At 50.9% G+C, this 19,644-nt stretch overlaps 1 protein-coding gene and 1 non-coding gene across 4 annotated transcripts in view; one reads left to right on the top strand and one right to left on the bottom strand.

Annotated features, from left to right (window-relative positions):
• Window positions 1-4,114: 4,114 nt before the first annotated feature.
• SRXN1 (sulfiredoxin 1) lies at window positions 4,115-10,487 on the bottom strand. The gene is made up of 2 exons (XM_038571886.1): window positions 10,260-10,487; window positions 4,115-6,360 (listed from the first exon to the last, which is right to left on the bottom strand). Exons 1-2 carry the CDS (start codon window positions 10,485-10,487, stop codon window positions 6,157-6,159), a joined length of 432 nt encoding a protein of 143 aa, XP_038427814.1. The 3' UTR covers window positions 4,115-6,156.
• Window positions 10,488-10,708: 221 nt separating this feature from the next.
• Window positions 10,709-19,644, top strand: part of LOC102152990 — a 70,287-nt gene continuing 61,351 nt past the window's right edge. For all 3 annotated transcript variants that reach the window (XR_005377723.1, XR_005377724.1, XR_005377725.1), the window contains exon 1: window positions 10,709-10,781. This is a non-coding gene — a transcript (uncharacterized LOC102152990). The remainder of the gene's footprint in view (window positions 10,782-19,644) is intronic.

Below are 19,644 nucleotides of genomic sequence, written 5' to 3'. Positions count from 1 at the left end.
CACACAGTAGGTGCTCAAGAAACGCTGCCGGCCACTGCTGTGGTCCTGAGAGGTGAACCTATCCACAGCCAGTAGGTGGCAAAGTCAAGGTTCAAACCCAGGTCTGCGTGAATCTAAAGCCACTCCCCCTCACAACCCTAAAACAATGACAGTCACTGTAATTGCAACAAGGACACCACCAGCACCACCGTTAACAGCATTTTCCACCCCATATGGTCGCGCCAGGGGTTAGAGCAGAGGCTTATCAGGTGGCCGCACCTGCCCCGCAGCCACAGCCGGGGCTACTGGGGCCGAGCGCTGCTGCCCCCCTCCTCGGCGAGCACAGGTCGGCGGCCGGCGCGACCTCCCGCTGGGGGCGCCCCCAATCCCGCCGGCCGGACGGGGGACAAGCGGGGCCCCCGGGCGGCCCGGGGAGCCCCGCGGGGGAGGCGAGCGCGGCCCTCGGGCTCTGGAAGGAGCCGCGCGGCCTGGAAGACATTACACGGCTGTCGGCCGGGGGGCGTCGCTCGCAGTTCCGGAGGGGGTCCCGGCGGCGGACGCGCCGGCCGAGGGGACGCCCCGCCACAAAGCGCGCTTTGTTCTGCGCGCCCCCCGGGAGCTGGAACCAATGGATTGGCGGCAGCTGAGGTCATCCGTCAGGCAGCGCCGGGGGTCAGGCCCGGGGAAGGGGCCGCGCGGGGGGCGGGCGGGCGGGCGGCCGGCGGGGGGCGGTGTGTGCGGCCGCGCCGCCTCAGTTTACCCGTCTGTCCACCCGGCAGGACTACCGTGTCGAGTGCGGACGGGATGATTCCGAGGACGGCCCTTCCGTGACGGGCTCTCCCCACCTTCCCGCTGTGTGGGGGCGCTAGTCGGGATCCGCCGTGGGCGAGCCAGCGGCGTGGAGGCAAATGTGGCTGCAAAGATGCAGGCGCACGGAGGCAGGGATGAAGGCCTTGCAGCCTCTTCTGACCCGGGGAAGGCAGGGTCTCTGCCCGGTTCCCCACGTTGACCCTGGATGTCAGACTGGCTCTGCCTTTGGCGGGGTTTGACAGGTGGAGCTGCCTAGTCCTGGGTCCGCCAGGGACCCCTGGAGCTCATCCCTCCAGTAGGTGTTTTTCTGGCTGAAGGCAGATCAGGTCTGAACAGTTTTCTCTACCCGCTACAAGACTACATCCCATGTATTCATTCATTCACACTCCCATCTGTGTGTGCCTCAGTGTTCCCATCCATATACAATAAGATAATTAGGCTTCTAAACATTCAATACAGGGTCCCCTGAGGGATGAGGCCACCAAATCCAAGGAGCCCCGGACATTGCCCAGAATATTTGTGTGTGTGTATGTCTGTGGGTTTCTGGAGAAAGGGCTTGTGGCTTTGGATTCTCAACCTTGCCCATGACCCAAAAAAGGTTAAGAAGCGCTGGCTGGAGTGCAGGGAAGGAAAGCAGCCCCTCCAAACTCCACTGGAGGTAAAGGCACTCAGAACAGCCACCCTGCAGAGCAATCTGCTAGTACCTTAGAAGTTAGGAATTTTTGAGCTATGTATGAGCCAGGCAGTCCCTCTCCTAGGCATGCAGCTGAGAGAGCATGGAGAGGGACATCGGAAGTTGTTGATAGCCGCAAAACTGGAAAGCTCAAATGTCCACTAACAGGAGAATGACTAGGAAGTGGTGGTATTCAGACCCTGGAATTCTGCATAGCAATTAAAAGAATGAGCTAAACCTAGATGGAGTTTATTCATCCAACAAATACTTATTTTATTTTATTTTTAGATTTTATTTATTTATTCATGAGAAACACAGAGAGAGAGGCAGAGACACAGGCAGAGGGAGAAGCAGGCTCCTCACAGGGAGCCCCATGCGGGACTGGATCCCAGGAACTCAGGATCCTGTCATGAGCCGAAGGCAGATGCTCAACCACTGAGCCACCAGGCATCCCATTCAACAGATATTTATTGAAAACTTACTGTGTTTTGGGCAGTGGGCCTACGGTGATAAGACAGATCAAGTCTTGCCTGGAGAATGTTTTCTAGCCGGTGAGACAGACATAAACAGACACGGAAGATAATTTCAAAGTGTGTGATAAATGCCACAAAGAAAAATATAGCTGAGGAGGGTGACAGAATGTTGGGGGAGGGAGACTGTTTTAGACAGAATGGTCAGGGGAGGCCCCCCTGAGGAAGTGACCAGAACGAGGGAGGCTCTGGGAGAAGAGCAAAGACAATTAATGGGGTGAATGACCTGGCACAGTGCTGGCAGAGAAATGCAATCTGCAAAATAATGTAAAAAGGAAAAGCATGCTTTACTTATACTTTACACACTACGTTATGACAGAGTTAGAAAAAGGTCTGGAATACATGCCAAATTCATGAAGGCAACTGTCCCAAAAGTGAGGAGCACAAAAGGACCCCCAGGAGTAGGACTCACAGTGGGCTTCAGCTCACCTCTCCTGTTTTAATTATTTAGCATTTTAATATCTTAATGTTTAAAAGGTGAATATACGCACATATAACTTGTGAGATTAAAGACCATTTTAAATCTTCCATGGTGACAGGGTGGGTTCCAGGGCAGTGAGGGGCCTAAGGGGTCCCTACACACTTTCACTGGACCCAAATTCCTGGGGGGCAGTGGTTTGTCTGGGAGGGGCCACACTGTTAGACTGGAGAGCCCAGAAGAGGCATGTGGCTCAGCCTGAAGTCCTGAAGCTTCTTGCAGACTATCTGGCTCAGCACCCCCAGCATAGACAAGAAGAGAGACCATGATGTGCCTAAGACCACAGAGCAGGAGTGGACAGGGTAAATAGAACCCGAAACTTCCAGCTACGTCTCTTCAAGCCTGAAGGCCCCTGGCTTCTCAGGGTAACTGATGGGTCTCCCTCGCAGCCAGCGCCCCCTTCTACCTTCTTCCAACAGGACTTGCTCTGCCGGCTAGAGCCCCGCCCGCCCTGCTCCCGCAGGCCAGAAAGCAGCGCCACCTGCTGGCGCAAGGGAAAAATGCAACGCTCAGCCTCCACGGAGAGCAACCAGCCAGATTCAAAACCCTGCTTCTCTGCCGTTGGAAGAAATCGGAGATAAACCAGGACTCTGAACTATAAAAACAAACAGGGAAATAAATAAATAAATAAATAAATAAATAAATAAATAAATAAATAAATAAATAAATAAATAAATAAATAAATAAATAAATGAATGAAAAAAATAAAAACAAACAGGGTTGCTGGAGGGGAGATGGGTGGGAGGATGGGGTAACCGAGTGTCGGCATTGAGGGCACTAGACGTGATGACCCCTGGGTGTTACATGCAATTGATGAATAACAACTCTGCGCTTGAAACTAATGGTGTACTATATATTGGCTAATTGAATTAAAATTTAAAATAATAATAAAACGAATGACCAATCCCTTCCACTCCCTGTCTGTTCCACACTGCTCTCCGAGTGTCCAGCAAAGCCTTTAGTGCTGCCTGCTTGGGTCTTATCTGCAAGAAGGAAAAGCTTTCTCAGGAAGGGGTAACCATTCTGGTACCCTAGACCAGTGGGTCAGGAGATGATTACTCACATGAGCCAGTGCACCTCATGATGGCAGCTTACAAAACCAGCCCTCAACTTCCTGACCCTTGGTACAAATGTTAGGGGTAGGTAGTCCATTTGAGAGCTGGAAAAAGCCTCCAGGGAAGGGCTTGTCCAATATCCTACGATGAACAGGTGCACAAGCTAATCTCATAACATGGGCTCCTGGGAGTCAACCCAATGTGATGGAGGAGGTGTCACCATATTTGAAAATAATTGTCTAGATCAGTGGTCTCAGCTTGTGGTCCCTGAGCAGCAGCAGCACCTGGGAACTTGTTAGAAAAGCAAATCTGCAGGCCCCACTTGGGACCTGCTAAGACAGAAACTCTGGGGTAGGGCCCAGCAATCTGTTTTGGCAAACCTGTTTCAGAACCTAAACCAGCAATCCAAAGCAATCACACCCTCTCATTTTTATTAAATAAGGTTTTATTTGGGAATGGTTTTTGGCTTACAGAAAAGTTGCAAAGATAGGAAAGAGTTCCCATAAATTCTGCACCCACCCCACCCCACCCCACCATCCTTACATTTTACGTGTACATTTGTCAAAACTGGGAGACTGACATTAGTATGTTACTGTTAATTGTTTATTGTAAAATCCAGATCTTATTCAGATCTCCAGTTTTTCTACCAATGTCTTTTTTTTTTTTTTGGTTCTAGGATATTACACTGCATTTAGGACTACATTCATTTTAAAGTTAAATTGGTCATCTCAGTCATCTTCCCCTGGGACAGAGAATGGGTGGGAAAGCTGTTGTTTTGGTTACTGAGCTGGGAAAACCGAGGCTTGAAAACACCCAGGGACTGAGTTCCCTTAGCAGGACAGTGAGAGCAAGGCCTGCCTCACTCTGTACCCTTCCTGTCCCTCTTCCCCTCACCTAGGACTCTTGTTTCCAGAAGTCCCTTTGGAATGTCCCATCTGGCCTACCCCCATCCCGCCTGTGTAGACCATGATAGATGTCTCTAGTAGAGCAGGCCCAGCCCTGGAGAGATCCACCCCACCCCATCACCTCTTCTTCTAGATTTAAGGGTCAGGACAATGTCTTAGTGACTTCAGCTCAGTCAGATCAAGGCCTGGTCCAAAAAGAGTGCAAGTTATTTGCTTACACACAACCATTTGTGACTGATAAAAAATGCCATCAATTCTTTGGAGTGTCTCCCAGTAAGAGGTGAAGTCTGTTTTGCCACCCCTGGAATTCAGGCCAACTGTATGATTTGCTCTGACCAAAAGAACTTTGCCAAAGTGATGCTGTACCAATTCTGGGCCTTGGATTCAAGACTTCCAGCTTCTACTTTGACTCTCATGACCTTCTGAAGCCAAGGAAATAAGCCTGAGGTAACCTGCTGGGGAGACCACATGGACGAGGACCAAGTCACCCAGCCAACAGCCTGCCAAAATGCCAGACAAGGGAGTAGGGCTATCTTAGGCCATCCACCCTCTCTAAGGCAACAGCTGACTGCATGCAGCCCCGGGAATGATCCTAGGTGAAACCAAAACGGTCCCAATGTGCCCAGGCCAAATTGTACACCCACAGAACTATAGGCAAATAAATGACATGCTTTTAAGCAGTCAACTTCTAGGGCAGTCTGTTACACAGCAAAGACTGAGACACAGAGGCACCTGGGTGGCTCAGTGGTCAAGTGTCTGCCTTCGGTTCAGGTTGTGATCCTGGGGTTCTGGGATCAAGTCCCACATTGGGCTCCCCATGGGGAGCCTGCTTCTCCCTCTGCCTATCTCTCTGCCTCTCTCATGAGTAAATAAATAAAATCTTAAAAAAAAAAAAAAGACTAATACACTATTCCTTACTTCTCTCTTGGTAATGGGATTCCAATTTTATTTCAGGAAGCGGTATGCCAGTCCTAGGAAATGGGATATGAATGGTCTACTAATTCCGTTCCTGGCATCTTAGTTTTCTTTGCAGCCAGAAGTGGCAACAGTAGCTGGTTTGGGCCAATGAGACCTAAGTGGAACTATGCAGGGGGATAGAACAGGAAACAGGTCTCTGAAAAAGTTCTGACTTAATGAAAGAAGTTGACAGCTGGCTTGGTCCTTCCTCCTCCCCAACAGCTTTTTTCCTGGAATGCAACCACGATTCCTGGAGGTACAGCAGCCATCTTTGGCCATTACGTAACAAGCAATGAGGGAAAGGCCAAAAGGAATCAGGGATGTGAGCCCCCACCTTCGCTGGGGTACTGAACCAATACCGCTTGTCTCCAGAATTCACTATGTGGACAAACTTCGCTTTGTTTAAGCCACTGTAGCCTAGGCTTTCCTTTACTTGCAGCCGAATGGGAAATACACAGACAAAAATGTAGGAGGCTCATCCTTGAGAATCTGGAGCCAGGAGGATGTGGCTCTCCAAAGCCACTTCCTTTTCCATTTTATTCTCTCAAGAGTATCTCAAGAGCAAAGACATGACCCCTTTCTGCAGCAGTGGGATCTGTTGCTCCCACATCGTTTAGTAATGAGTCCAAGGTCTTGCAGCTAGTGGAACAGGTGCTCAGAGTCAGACCTCTGCCTAGACACAGGAGAATGCACCCCTGATTGCTTTCTGCATGGTCCAGCCCACTGGAAACCAGGTGTGTCTTCTGGGCTCATGGTGCCGAGGAGGCTGCTATTGTAAGTCTGGTGTGGAAGCGCCCAGGTACACCCTTAGGTCCGAGAGGGTGGACCGGACAAGCTTGGCAGGGATGGTCTCTCGCTGCAGCTGTTGGTACGCTGCATAGCGGTGGCAGCCCCCAAAGGAGTAGAAGTAGTCACCACCCTGGGCCCCTTTGATCCAGAGGACGTCAATAGGGGGAACGCTGTCTGGATCCTCCTGGAGAAGAGGGGACATTGTCAGTGAGCATGACACAATGCGTGACAGTTTGCAGAGCAGACTCTGTGAACCTGTGTTGAGCTCCTACAGCGTACTCACACTGGCTCATGCTGGCTTGTGAGAGACAACTGTTAAATATTCAGGAATTTTGTGAGCCGGTTGTCATCAACTTGGTAGCTTGAAAATCAGCCATGGTGATTTCCATCAGGGAAATGAGCAGATGCTACAAATCAGGGCTTTCCCCCTCTAGAGACCAGGTTGTTAAACATTTATCGGTTTATTAATATACCACATACACAGTATCTATTTGGCCCTGTTTGAGACTCTGGGAATAAACTACAACCAGAATGGGACAGGCACAGCCCCTGCCTTCATGGGGTTCCAGTCCAGTGGGGAAGATGGAATGAAAAAAGCGAGAGTTGGAATTATCTATGCTATGAGGACAAAAATACGGGTTGACAGGCCAGGGATGAGTGTCCATGAGGTCTCTCTGAGGCAACAAGGTAGCAGAGACTGAACACAGAGGAGTCGATGTGGGAAGAGGGACAGGTGGAATAGTTTAGAGTCAGAGCCTGACAGCCTGGGTTCAAATCTCAGCTCTGCTCCTTCACTGGCACATGATCTTAGACACTTAGTCTCTGTGCCTCAGCAGCCCTGTCTATCAAACAGGGATGAAGACAAGAGACCCATGTCATAGAGCTGTTGAGTTAAATGAGCTAACGTATGTAAAGCACTCCAAACAATGCTTGTCACATGGAAAGTGCTCAATAATATATGCTCTGCATTCCTGGAGGGAAGAGGATTCCAGGCAGAGGGAACAGCAAATGCAAAGACCTGAGGTCAGAACAAGTTCACCGTGCTGATGGCAAGGCAAGGAGGCCAGTGTGATCAGACTGGACTCGAAGCTGAGGAATACAAGAGGTCAGAGAGGTCAGCAGGAGCCAGACTGTTCAGGTTGGTTTCTAAGAGGAGCGGGGGGAGCCCTGGAGTGTTGTTGTTATTTTTTTTTAAGATTTTACTTATTCATGAGAGACAGAGAGACAGAGAGAGAGAGAGAGAGAGATTGTCAGAGACACAGGCAGAGGGAGAAGTAGGTGTCATGCAGGGAGCCTGAAGTGGGACTCGATCCCAGGTCTCCAGGATCATGCCCTGGGCTGAAGGCGGCGCTAAACTGCTGAGCCACGCTAAACTGCTGAGCCACCGGGCTGCCCTGGGGTGTTTTGAACAATGGAGGGTGACATGATTTGTGACCCTTCTAGAAAGTGGTCACAAGAGAGCAGGCTCAGTGGGGTGGACAAAGGGAAAACCGAGGTGAGGCCTTAGCAGGTATCCAGCAGAAGGCACTGGTCTGGATGAGGACGTAGATAGGACAGGGAAAGGCAGACAGGTTCGGGACATGGAGCAGATTGGAGGAGACTGGCAGAAGGGGCGAATGTGAGGAGAGAGAAGAGAATCCAAGTTGACTTTCTGCTAGGTGCTTTAGCAGCCAGTTGCAGAGTGAGTTGTCCTCTAAGTAGGGAAAGCCTGAACTAAGGGGCGGGGGACAGAGCTCAGTGGGGAGACCATGGTAGGCGTGAGCTGCCCGGAAGGCCTCCTGCCACTGGCCTATGGGTTCTCTTTTATTATGTTTATTTGGTGGATTCATTTATCCATTTATTCCAGAAATGATTAGTAAGCAGTAAGGCCCAGCAGTTATAGGCTGGGGCTCTGGAACCCAAAAAACCTGAATCTGAATTTTAGCTCCTCCACTGAGCTGCTGGGGCACCCAAAGCAAATGGCCTCATCTCTGAGAGCACCATTCCTCATCTATAAAATGGGAGAGGATGCTCTAGAGGGCTGCAGATGAAAAGTCACAGAGCGGATGCACATGAAGCAGAGTCCAGCCTGCCCGGCAGTGGGGCACTAATGAGAGGCAGGGTGTCGGGCAGGCCTTGTGCTGTACATTGGGGACACAATACAGGGTGGGCAGCCATAGCCCCAAAGACGTTCATGTCCTAGTCCCTGGAACTGGCAAAAGGGACTTTGCAGATGGAATGAAGTTAAGGATCCTGAGATGGAGAGATGATTCTGGATTATCCAGATGGGTTGTACGTAATCACTGGTGTCCTTGAAAGTGGAAGAGAAAGGTAAAAGGGAGCTCTGATGTTGCTGGCTCTTTAGACGGGGGAAAGAAGCCATGAGCCAAAGAAGATGGGTGGCCTCAAGAGGCTGGGAAAGGCAAGGAAAGGGATTGTCCCCAAGAGCCTCTGGGAGGAATGTAGACCTGCTGATACCTTGATTTTAATCCACTGAGATCCATTTTTGGATTTCTGAACTGCAGAACTATGAAATAATAAGTTTGTATTGTTTTAAGCCCCTAAGTTCCCGGTAACTTGTTACAGTTGCCATAGAAAAGGAATACATATGGTAAGCAAAGACTGGCTTGCCCTCACAGAGCATATGGTTCTAGCATGGAAGACAGGTGTCTAAAAAGGCCATTAAAATCTAGTGTGTGTGGGGGGTGCCCGAGTGGCTCAGTTAGGCACCTGCCTTTGTCTCAGGTCATGGTCCTAAGGTCTTGGGATCCAGCCCTCTCCCTCTGCTATTCCCCCTGGTCCTGCTCACTCTCTATCTGTTAAATAAATAAATTAATTAAATCTTAAAAAACAAAAACCAGTGGGATTGGAGCATGCAGGTGTCTGGGGGTCCAGAGGAGGCCACTCACCCAGCAGGGGGCATCAGGCAAGACATCAGGTGTCGCCCCTATCCACTGGGATAGTTGAAACCAAGGAGTTAGTAACAGTAAAGAAGAGATGGAAGAGTTCCTGGCAGGGGAAAAAAGCCCGTGGAAAGGCCCAGAGGTGGGAGCACACATACAAGGTTAGATCCTCAGAGCCAGGCACTATGCTAGTGTTAAGGAAACAGCCAAGATATGACATAGTCCCTGCTCTAGTGCAGTTTACATGAAGTGGGAAAGACAGACAATAAAACACAAATAAACATATAGAATAAGTCAGGTGGACAGAAGTGATTTATGGAGAAATACCTCAGGTTAAGACTAAATCTTGAGACCAGGGCTGTGTTAGCAAGGGCAGAGACGTGCAAAGGCCTGAATCAAGAGAGGGAGCAGGCCTTCTGGCTATCTGGGGAAGCAGTTCCTGGGAGAAGGAACAGTAGTGCAAACTCTAGGGCTGAATGCCATTCCGGGGAGTTGTCGAGCTGTCTGGTGGGGCCATGGAGTCTCATGAGGTCACCTTCCAAAGGTCTGATGAGGAAAGGTGACATGATGATGCCATGCAGGCCTAACCTGATACACATGTTTCCCCCTCCCCCAAAGTTCCTGCCAGGATCACTTCCCCTCCCTCAATGATGGAGCTGGCCCCTGTCCTCTCCTGGTCCCAGTTCAGACGAGGGCCAACCAGCCGACATGACATGTCCAGTCCCCTGACTGTGACAGCCATAGTGACAGCCATAGTGACAGCATAGCTTAACTCAGAGTGTGGGGGCCCTGTTGCTGGGCACTGGGGCCGGTCTGTGCCACTTTCAAAGTGTCTGACCCTGGACAAGTAACTTAAAAAAAAAAAAAAAAATCCTCCTGTGCCTCAGTGTCCTCATCTGTAAAAGAGGAACAGTAGTAGCATCTACCTCACAGGGCTGGCACAAAGCTTAGGCACTTGAAACAGCTCCCGGGCACTGCAAGTGCTATCTTTATAAACAGTTAGCGGTCGTTATTTTCATGATCTCGCCCAATCTCCTCCTCGCTCGAAGGAGGGCCCAGAGGCCCAGAGAGGCCCAGCCCCTTACTCAAGGTCACACAGCAAATGCCGGGTTCGGGCGGAGCCTGGAGCCAGCCCGGTCTGGCGTCCACCGTGACTTCCCTCCTGCGGAGCCCTCCCTCCGGCCGCCTCCCCGGGCCTCACCCGGATCGTGTCCACGAGGCTCTGCACCTTGGCCGGGTCCAGCACGGACGGCAGTGGCCGGATGAGCACGCTCAGCGGCACGTTGTGCACCGCGGCGATGCAGCCCGAGTGGATGCTGCCGCCCGGCGCGCCGCCGCTCGGCCCGGGCCCCCCAGGCGCCCCCCGGCGGACCCCGGCCCCGGCCCCGGCCCCGGCCCTGCCCAGCGCTCCTCCCGCGCGCAGCCCCATGGCGCCCGCACCGCCGCCGCCGCGGCGCCCGCGAGCTCTAACCCCGGCCGGGCCGTACCACTCCGCGCGGGCGGCGGGGGCGGGGGCGGGGGCGGGGGCGGGCGCGCGTCTCCCCGCCCCGCAGTGGTCCGGCCCCGCGCTCTCCGCTCGCCGCGCGCTGCGGCCCCGCGGGACTCGGGCCGTCCGCCGGGGGGCGCCCCGCAGCCTCCCCTCCGCCTCCCCTCCGCCTCCCCTCCGCCTCCCCTCCGCCGCGCCGCGTCCCCGAGTGGAAGCGCCCGGGCGGGCTGACTCAGGGTGAGTCTGCAGGTCGCGGGGCGGGAGGGGCGCGGCTGACGCACGGGCCGGGGTGACTCAGGCCCGCGGCGGGCGGGGGCGGGGGCGGGGGCGGGGGCGGGGACGAGGGGCGGCCGGACCTGCGGAGCCAGGATGAGTCGGCAGAAGCGGCCGTGCTCGGCTGCCCCGCCTGCCCGTCGGAGCCCGAGCCCGAGCCCGAGCCCGAGCCCGAGCCCGAGCCGCAAGGGCCAAGGAGGTGATACCAGTACCCCCGGGGGTAAAACTACGGATCCGGTGCTGCCGGGCACCGCTCTGAACACTCTGCGGGTAGATTAACTTATTTCGGTCTCCGAACAACCCCGCAACATAAGTGTGATGATTATTCCCTCTTTACAGATGAGAAGACTGAGGCACGGTGAGCTTTAAGTGATTTGCCCAAGGTCACGGAGCTAGTAAGTGGCTGAGCTAGGGTTCAAATTCAGGCTCGGACCGCACTCCCGAGTACATTCTGTACCTCACTGCTGGCTGCCTCTGTTCAGGACTGTCACAAGGAGCCTTCTAGAAAGCTGCTGGCAATGTGTGGGCACTGCCCTAAACATGCACACTGACTGTTTCCTCACATCCTCACAGCACCACCAAGACAGGTGTGAGGGCCAGAGTTGGGCTGCTTGTCCAAGGTAGGGCGGCTGAAAATGAAAGTCATCCGAGCCTAGAGCCAAGGACCACTTAACCACCAACACCTGCTTACAGATGTGGACGATGGGGGGGGAGGGGCTGGAGGTGGGGGTGGGGATGGACATGCCCATCACTCTCCCATTCAAAGTCCTCTGTCCCTTGAGTCCCACGTGTAGCGCTTAGCCTCCTCTGGGGCCAGGGGGAGGTAGGCAGAGGCTCCTGGTTTAAATTCCAGGTGTTTATCAGCATCTATGGCAACATTGGGACTTGAGCACAGATTCGCCTGGGTTTGGATCCCCTTTCGTTGCTCCCAAGCTGTGTGGTCTCTGGCAAGTTGCTTAACCTCTCTGAGCCTCAGCATTCTCTTCTGTTAAAATGATTGTGGAAACACTTGGAGATAATGGCTGATGGAGGACAGAGTGGGTGAGGGAGTAAATCAGTGCTTCCACAGCAGTAGCCAAGGAAAGTGACTGGTTTTATCATGAACACCCAGAGAGCTGAAGGAGAGGCCATATTTGACTGAGAGCATCAGGAGAGGCTCTCTGGGAGAGAGGTATTCAAACTGGAAAATGACTTGGTCCTGGGGAGGGAGATGGAAGAAGCAGGAGATCCTTTAGGGTATAGGCTCTGGAGTCATTTGAATGCAGCGGATTTGAATCCTGGCTCTATCACCTACTAAACTATGTGATTTGAGGGTGTGTGTGTGTGTGTGTGTGTGGGGAGGGGAGGTGGTAACTCACCTCTGGCCTCAGTTCTTTTCTGGATTGCCAGGGAGAGTAAATAAGAGTAACACATTAAGTGTTTAGAAGGTACGTGGCACATTGCAAATTGCTGAATGGAAGGTAGACATGAAGGACATTCCAGCACAGCTTGAGCAAAAGCAGGGAGGCGGGACAGTCTCAGACCCAGTTGAAGACAGGCATATCTGGTAAATACAGGCTCATCTGGTTTGGTTGTCCTCCTCCTCACCCTGGTTGGCATCTGCATGGGGAATGCATAGTCACCCTCTTAGCTGGAGAAAACCAGAGACAGTACCCATGGTGGGGAGGGGAGGCTGCCTCGTGGGCTAGTTATTGACACCTCTTCCTGAACTCATTACCCTTCCTGATGAGTAATGCTGCCCATCACTCAAAGTTGTTATGGGTGTGAATTGTGAGCACTTAAGTGCTCCTTGCTTTGTGTAATGCCCCATTTTGCCATTGTAGGCAGCAGGTTCTTAGTTTTTCATCCTCTGTGTTCTGGTTTTTAATCCTCAAGCTTGTCCCCTTGCAGTCCCAAGATGGCTGCTGTAGCTCCAAGTATCATATCACTATTCAACAACTTTCAACAGTAGAAATTAGGACATCCGGGATCCCTGGGTGGCGCAGCGGTTTGGCGCCTGCCTTTGGCCCAGGGCGCGATCCTGGAGACCCGGGATCGAATCCCACGTCAGGCTCCCGGTGCATGGAGCCTGCTTCTCCCTCTGCCTCTCTCTCTCTCTCTCTCTCTCTCTCTCTCTCTGTGTGACTATCATAAATAAATAAATAAAAAATATTAAAAAAAAGAAATTAGGACATCCCTTTGGGCTTTTTTTAAAGAGTGAAGCAAGCTTTATTAACCATTCCTTACCCCTCTGGTCCCCTCCAATGAGCCTTCTCCTCATATCACATTGGCAGGAATTTACCACATGTCCGCGCCCAAACCAATCCTTACCAAAGGGAGTGGAATGATCATAATTGGTTTAGCTTAATTGGCACTAGCCTCTGGGCTCAGGAGGGTCAACTGTCCTCTGAGGTTCATGGCCCCTGAGTGCTGAACTGAACTAGCAAGGTCTAGGGATGCCTGGGTGGCTCAGTTAGTGTCCAACTCTTGATTTCAGCTCAGGTCATGATCTCAGGATCATGAGATCCAGCTCTGCATCAGGCTCTGTGCTTGGGATTCTTTCTCTTTCTCTGCCCCTCCCCACTGTACCTGCATGCGCTCTCTCAAATAAATAAATCTTAAAACAAAACAAAAAAACCAGCAAGGCCTGGTAACTGTAACCTAGTTTTCCTGTGAGGAACCTTCTTTCCCCACTCTCAGGACTGTGTTGGGGGGCAGATGCCTTGTTGGGGGTGGATGGAGGAGAGAGGACCTGACCAGACCTGCCCAATCAGCAATTCCATTATATTGGCCCATCCATCCTTAAACAAATGAGACTGAGACAAGCCTCTTGTTGGAAGTAAGATCAAGTACCTTCCACTGGGGCAAATGGAAACCTGGAACTGGAAGTTGGAGAAGTTCTGGCATCCACACAATATCCTGTTTTCATTTGGATTCTCCCAAAAGTAGAGGCTGAGACAAGGGACTATGTGCAGGTAGTTTGTTTTTTGTTTTTTAAAGATTTTATTTATTTATTCATGAAAGACAGAGAGGCAGAGACATAGAAGGAGAAGCAGGCTTCCTGGGGGGAGCCTGATACGAGGACTCAATCCCAGGACCCCGGGATCACAACCTGAGCCAAAGGCAGGTGCTCAACCACTGAGCCACCTGGGTGCCCCTGTGTGCAGGTAGGTTATTTGAGAAATGTTCTAATTATTGCTGCTGCAAAACAAACCACTCCAAAATTTTAGTGGTGCAAAATAACCACTTTACTATCCTCACAGATTCTGTGAGTCAAGGATTCAGACAGGGCATAGTGGAGACTGCTTGTCTCTTCTCCACAATGTCTGGGACATCATCCAGGTGACTGGACAGTGGGGAGTGACTTGATGGCTGGGGCTGGAATCCTCTGGAGGTGGCTTCCGTCACACATCTGTTAGATGGTACCATCTGTTGGCTGGAACACCTACATGTGGCCTGGGCTTCCTCATAGCATGGCGGCTGGCTTCTAAGAGTGAGTGTCCTAAGAGAACCTGGCAGAAACTTCATGGCCTTTTCCAATCCAGTCTTGGAAGTCATGTAGCATCATTTCTGCAGTGTTCTATTTGCGGGAGCTGTCATAAGTGTTCCCCACCCCCCTACCCCCGCCCCCCCGGCTCAAGGGAAGGGGACAGAGACTCTGTCTCTTGATGGAAGGAATAGCAAGGTTCTAAAAGAGCTTGTGGGTGGGAGGTGTTGTTGTGGCCATCTTTGGAACACACATCTACTGTAGGAGGCGATGCCAGGAAGTACTGGGGAAAGGAGAGATGCTGATAAAGGGTACGCGGATGAGCAGGTTAACTTGGTGGGCAAGTTGGGGCTCACTCTTGCTAGGGACTCTCTGAAGAAGCATTATGTGTCATGCGTCAGAATTGTTCCTCTGAGGGACAGGAGGCTGGGTATTTATTCACTGACTCCTGTCCCTCCCTGGTTGAGGTTAAGTTTCTGCCACTGCTGGGCTGCTGTGTACTCAAACTAAGCAAGCGTCTGAGGACCAGAGGCTGAAGCTGCCTGCCTAGAGTATGACCTCACAGGTGGTCAAAGGGAATAAGGGGCAGGACATCAATGAATTCCTTTTCTGTCCAAACCGGCCAGAGTCCCTGTTTGTTGTCTGCAGCCAAAGTCTCTATTTGCTCTCCCCATCCTGCTCCTGGGCTCTTTCCTCTTCCCCTTATCTCATTTTTGACAAGGAATCTCATACAGCAGGCATTTGGGTATACAGAGGACTTTGCTGAGTGTTTGGGAAGAGGAAAGGATTTTTGTGCCATCATAAAAGGATCATCACATTTTATTGTATTAAAGATTTTATTTATTTATTTATTCATGAGAGACAGAAACACAGGGAGAGGGAGAAGCAGGCTCCATGCAGGGAGCCCAACACGGGACTCGATCCCAGGTCTCCAGGATCACGCCCTGAGCTGAAGGCCGGAGCTAAACCGCTGAGCCACCAGGCCTGCCCGGATCATCACATTTTAGATTCCTCTACCCTGAAGTACTCTTGTCCATTTCTTAGGTACAGGATCCTGCCTTGTTGCCCATTCTCTCTTTCTGTTTTCCTCTCCATCTTCCCTGTCCCTTGTACCAATCCTTGAGTTTCCTGTTCTTATTTTAGGCAGAAAGTTTGCCTCTGTCTTCTGCAGCTTCAGTGCCTGCTGAGCATCTCCGTGGGGTCTTGAGACAGCTTCACACTTCAGCTGCTTCTCGTAGTCACTAGATGGCTGCCAGCGCCAACCGGGGCAACCTCCTTCTTCGATTATGTCTTAGCTCAGGCTGCTATCCCCAAGTACCGTAGACTGGAAGGCTTAAACAATAAATGTTTGTTTCCCACTGTCCTTGGGGCTGGGAGTCCAAGATCAGGGAGTGGTGACCCTCCTTCTGGTTCACAGACCGCTGTCTTCTTGCTGTGGTGGAAGGGGTGAGGGAGCTTTCTGGGCTCTCTGCCTGTAAAGACATTTATCACATTCATGAGGGCCCTGAGGCCCCAAAGCCCCACCTCCACATGCCATCACACAGAGGATTAGGTTTCCACATAGGAATTTTAGGGGGAGATAAACTCAGTCCATAGCAGTTCACATCTGGAAGAGAGAGAACCGTCCCCCCCCCCCCCATCCTGCATCAATAATGGAATTAAAGCTTTTCTCTACAGTCTGATTGGGATAGCTTGAGTCAGGATTAATAACGTTCTTCAGGGACATGCCACGTGTGAGCTGTTTAAGCATGGGTACCGGAGGCTGTCACCCACTGAGATGACTGGGATTGGCCCAGGAGTGAGAGACCAGTCAGCCACATCTCTGAGGTCAGCCTCCTTTGAACTGCCCAGAAGGGCTCAGTAGTGGATGTCTGCACAGATGTGAGGTTTGCTGATGAGGAAAGAGGGAGTGAAAGCCTGGCTATCGGTGTCAGGTCTTCTTGGCCCACCTTTGATTTCAACTGAAGTTGTGGTGGGAAATTCTGTGCGAGCACTGCCAGCTTGTCAGCCCAGACTCCTTGTGTCGTCCACATTTTCCATCTCTGTGGGAGCTTTGCTCATTCACAAGCACATCCCGGACATGTGAGGGTGTTCACTGATGGACAGGAGCTGGTGAGTAAAAGCCAGGCTTCCACTGTCACAGGTGGATAATTGTGAGAGGTGTTCTGGACCATCTGGAACTTTCCAGACCCTTTTTAGAGACCAACGGGCAGTAGCCAGCCCTGTCGTTGCACCAGTGAGCTCGCGAACACACCCTCTGTCTTACTCTTCTTGTTCCCTACTTCCTAGTTCCTCAAATCACCTCCCCAAGAAACTATCTGCACTCAAGTCTCTGACTCTGCTTCTGGGGGTAGGGGGCAGGGGTGCAAAACTAAGGCAAAGGAGCAATTTCCTAGGTCATCCTCAATAGTTCTGCCCCTTGCCTGGGTTAAAATGACACATCTCTTGCTAGATGTGTGACCTGAGGCCAGTTACCTGTCTGTGCCTCAGTTTCCTAACCTGCAAAATGGCCACAATAATGGCACTTGATTTGTAGGGTTTTTGGAAGAATGAAAAGAGATGATGTGGGTAAAGTCTTGAGAACAGTGCCCAACACACTGTAAGTGCTCAATAAATATGAGCCATTTGATTATATTTTGAATTAATAATAGATCTTGAAGGTCTCTCTGTGCTTGCCCTTCCAGGCTAGTCTCAGCTTATTAGCCAAGATTTTTTGCAAGTGAGGAAAGCCAATGTGAATTAGCTTAATGAAAATGGGGACATTTGGCTCCTCTGACTCCGGGGTGAGGCTGGACCTCAGGGAAAAGTGGATTCAGAGACTTTTTTCTCTGTCTCTCACTTGGCAGAGGGATTACCTCCACAGGACAGGAACATGGCTGTCAATGGGGATTATGTTTGGCTTTTAGTGAGAGGGCTGACAGAGAAGTTTGAAACACCCTAAAGTGTAACCTTTTGTGGAAAAGAGTGTGGAAATAGGAAATCTGTGGCTGGGGTGGCAGCTTCATGGTTATGAGAGGCATAGACCCTTTTTATCTGTCTACACAATCCTTTTATTAGAGTGGGGCTTTTATTCTCAAAGTCACCTTCTGGTAAGATTGATGCTGAAGTGGAAGTCTGGAAGGAGGCAGAGAAGTAGAAAGGTAAAAGGACACGACCCTCTTCTTTTTAGAGGGCTGGCTCAGAAATCCCATATTAACACTTTCCCTCACATGTGTTTGGTCAGAAGTTGGTCCCATGGCCACCCCTGGCCACAAGGGCAGCTGGAATATGTAGTCTTCATTCAGTGTGGCAGTGTGCTCAGCTAAAATTGGAGTTCTCTTACTAAGGAAAGAGAGAAGGCATAATGATAAGGAGCTAGTTGGTCTTATGACTCAGAGAGATGAGATAGGAAATTTCCAACTTCTAGTCAGATGCCCACATTGGAACCAATCAGCTATGGCCATGAGGGGCAGAGACTCTTTTTTCTTTTTCTTTTTTTAAAGCATAAGCCACCATTATTGATTATGATTTAAATGTATGTAGTTCATTAAAAAGTAATTATCATTCATCTGCTATTGGCTAGGCATTGTGCTAGACCTAGGGGATTTAGTGATGAGCAAAAAGACACTTCATTCTCAGTTTCATGAAGTTTATAGTCTAGTGGAGGAGACAGATAATGTCCAAATAATCACACTGATTAATGGAAAACTGTACACTGATGGGCAGTGCTATAAATGAATAATAGCATGAGGCCCCTGAGGAAGTGACCATGCAGCTGGGAGATGAAGGATGGAAAAGGCATTAATTAGTAAGCATGGTAGTGATAATGGTGCAGGTGGAGTACGTTACTGGTGGAGAGAACAGTTTATGCAAAGGCCCTGTGGCAGGTGAGAGCAAAATTGCCCCAAAGAGGCAGCTGGTCGTTTAGTTGGAGATTCAGCTGGAATGATGGAAGAGCCAGACTAAGGAAGGCTTTAAAAGCCACCCTAAGCACGTTCCACTCCCCCTTTCCCACCATAAGAAGTCATTGAAGTGTTTTAAGCAGGGAAATGGCAGGGTAGGTGTGGGGGAGAGGGTGGTAGTGACATGATCAGAAAAGATCCTGCATTTTTGAAAAGAACTCTGTGGCTGCTGTGAAGAGAGGAAAGGAAGTGGGGGAGGCAGAAGGGATCTGGGGAGACCAGGGAGAAGGCCAGTCCAGTTGTCCAGGGAAGAGATGATGGTAGCTATGGACTAGGGTGGGAACTGAGAACATGGAGAGGAACAATCACCAGAAGCTGGTGTCAGATTGGATGCTAGGATGGGGAGACAGAGGTGGGAGAGAGGACTTCTGGTTTTTTTGGCTGCAAGACTGGCTGGATGCCAGTTCCATCCAAGGAGGTGGGGGATCCTAGGAGAAGCACATCGCAGCCTCAGACTCGGGCTAGTCTGTGCTGTTGGAATATCGGAGTGGAGGTGGCCTGCAGGCAGATACAGATTTGCAGCTTAAAGAGGAGGTTGGAATTGAAAATGTATATCTGCGAATCTGCCTGTGGGTGGAAACTGGAGCCAGGGGTGTCATGAGCCGTTTTCATGAGAGTACAGTGAGAGGAGGAGAATCTAGGAGAGAACCTTGAGGAACACAGAACACACAAGAAGGAACAGGAAATGGCTTCCTTCCTTGGATGTAGGAACATGAGTCTGCCAAGTTGCTAAGTACAGCAGCCAGACAGGTAGAAGGAGAAACAGAGTTGAGTCATGGAGGTCTTCCTTTGAGAGAATTGTGGAAAGCAGCCTGGAAAGCCTGGCCAGTTGAGGTGCTGAGGGCTGCAGGTAACGGGCCTGATCCAGCTGACTTAAACAATAAAGACACTCATGTCACACACCATGAAGTCCAGAGGTAGCATGTTGAGTGGGCTTCAGGGTGTTTTTTTTTTTTTCAAGTGCTCCCTCATGTCATCAGGAACATGAGCTTTTTCCATTCTTCCTCTCTGCTCTCCAGGGTGTAGGCTTCATGCCAAGGTTGGTTCCCTTCATGGTCACAAGATGATACACTTCTTGTTCTTGTTCAGGAAGAAGAGACACTTGGCTTCCGTTCTCTTAAAGGAAAGGGAGAAGCTAACTTTTCTGAAAGCTTCCAGTGAATCTCTCCTTAAGTTTCATTGGCCAGAATTGAGTCATATGCCCATTTATCAGCACACGGGGGACAGGATTACTCTTTTGACCAGTCAGGACCACTCCTTAAGCTGTTCCCAAATTGCATGGCTGCCAATCAAGGAGGGAAGGACTGGAGATAGTCCCCAGCGGCCATTCCCACCTCCCTCTGGGATGCCTTCTTATTGTAGGTTGGAGAGTCAAAAACTACATTTCTCAGACTTCCTTGCAGCAAGGATAATGACAGTG

Source organism: Canis lupus, chromosome 24, assembly GCF_011100685.1.
Source record: "Canis lupus familiaris isolate Mischka breed German Shepherd chromosome 24, alternate assembly UU_Cfam_GSD_1.0, whole genome shotgun sequence".
NCBI classification, from domain to species: domain Eukaryota; kingdom Metazoa; phylum Chordata; class Mammalia; order Carnivora; family Canidae; genus Canis; species Canis lupus.
This window is presented reverse-complemented; position numbering and strand designations above follow the sequence as displayed.